General features: G+C 32.9%; 1 protein-coding gene across 1 annotated transcript; it reads right to left on the reverse strand.

Moving 5' to 3' along the window:
- Window positions 1-889: 889 nt before the first annotated feature.
- On the reverse strand, window positions 890-1,427 carry LOC101890321 (uncharacterized). Its single transcript, XM_005184577.2, has 2 exons — window positions 1,284-1,427; window positions 890-1,216 (listed from the first exon to the last, which is right to left on the reverse strand). The coding sequence occupies exons 1-2, from the start codon at window positions 1,425-1,427 to the stop codon at window positions 890-892; spliced, it is 471 nt and encodes a 156-aa protein (XP_005184634.2).

Below are 1,427 nucleotides of genomic sequence, written 5' to 3' on the forward strand. Positions count from 1 at the left end.
CATTTTGTCTGGGCGTTGATTCTCGGTCAGTCAGTTAATCTATCTTCCGAAGGAAATGAAATAGGTTGATAAACATTTATTCAGAAGTACTTGAGGTTCATAGAATTTTTGGGCTAGGCCCCATATTACTGTACCGGCAGAATTAATGTGGTTTGGATTTTCTAGTCAACATTTTCTATCGAAATTGCTGTAAATTGGCATTTTTGTGTTCCCAGTATGTAGGAAATATCCTTGCAGAGAACAGCCCATAAAGATCCAAGTTGTTTCTTGTCCCCACATAAATCCATCACCAGATTGGTGATTTATGTCACATTATTTTACGGAATTGTTTAAAATTTTGTATTTGGAGTTGGTAATGGGTACCACCTTCTGTAACAGAAAATTGCCTACAGAGGTCCACCACGTTTTCGTATAGCCCCTATATCAATGTACCTCTCTATATTTAATTTTTTAAAAACTAGATTTTTATGTAAATAACTAAAGAAAAATATACTCACTTCTCGAAAATTATGCTGTCTATAAAAAACTCCCAAATTAATACTGCACTGTTAACTGTGGCTATCGAAGTTACATCCCAAAAAAAAAAAAATAAAAAAAATAAGTCTAAATTCAAAACGATTCGAGTAATAAAAAAACTTACATAAGTATTTTTAAAAAAATTTAAAAATGTCATCAATGAAATATTGTCTAATTTTTATTTTAAAGAAGATACTAAATTTCCGTGTAACTTACTTTTGCTCAATAGTTTTAAACCAAATAAAAGTACACATCCGGCAATTTTCTGTTGGAAGTTACCTGATTCCTTTTTTCATTTTAATTTTTTTCAAATATTCTAGAATTATTATTACATAAGACTATAATTGGTTTGGAGTTAACTTCTGATATAATTTTACCACACATTTATGTGCCCTGTAAAATTCATTGACCAGCTTACATCGCCATAACCAATTAGAGCAACTTTGTAGAAACCTTCTGGCACATATGGATAATCATCCAAATTGAACTGACATTTATCTAAAACGTAGTCTCTCTTTTCGAATGGTGGCTGAAATCGTCCCTCAAAAACTGGCATGGTTGAACATGTTTTGATGGTATTCATTACATACGTTCTATAGAAACCACTCATATAATCAAAAATATGCTGGCGTTCGACTTTGAATGGTAATAGGCGAAAATCTCTAACACCATTTTCACTGCGATATGTAAGGACTTCGATCTGTAAGAGAGATTATTTTTAAAGAGAATGTCATTGTTGTTCCAATAAATTGCAACATTCATTTCACCTCATTACAATCGCCGACTTCGACTGTCATATTTACTGTATATTTACCGAAAAATGCAAAGACTCCGCGGCTAACACGTTCCACCTTCCAGTCGGTAAAGGAGAAAAGATCGGGTCTAGAGGAATACATTGCCACGACTTTCAT

This window comes from Musca domestica, unplaced genomic scaffold (genome assembly GCF_030504385.1).
Source record: "Musca domestica strain aabys unplaced genomic scaffold, Musca_domestica.polishedcontigs.V.1.1 9, whole genome shotgun sequence".
Classification (NCBI taxonomy): domain Eukaryota; kingdom Metazoa; phylum Arthropoda; class Insecta; order Diptera; family Muscidae; genus Musca; species Musca domestica.

Bases quoted from the DNA above. Each gene is read 5' to 3' on its own strand.
- LOC101890321 (XM_005184577.2), bottom strand. From the start codon at position 1,427: ATGAAAGTCGTGGCAATGTATTCCTCTAGACCCGATCTTTTCTCCTTT. The intron at 1,217-1,283 runs GTGAAATGAATG...TCTCTCTTACAG, and splicing joins AAGTCGGCGATTGTAATGAG to ATCGAAGTCCTTACATATCG.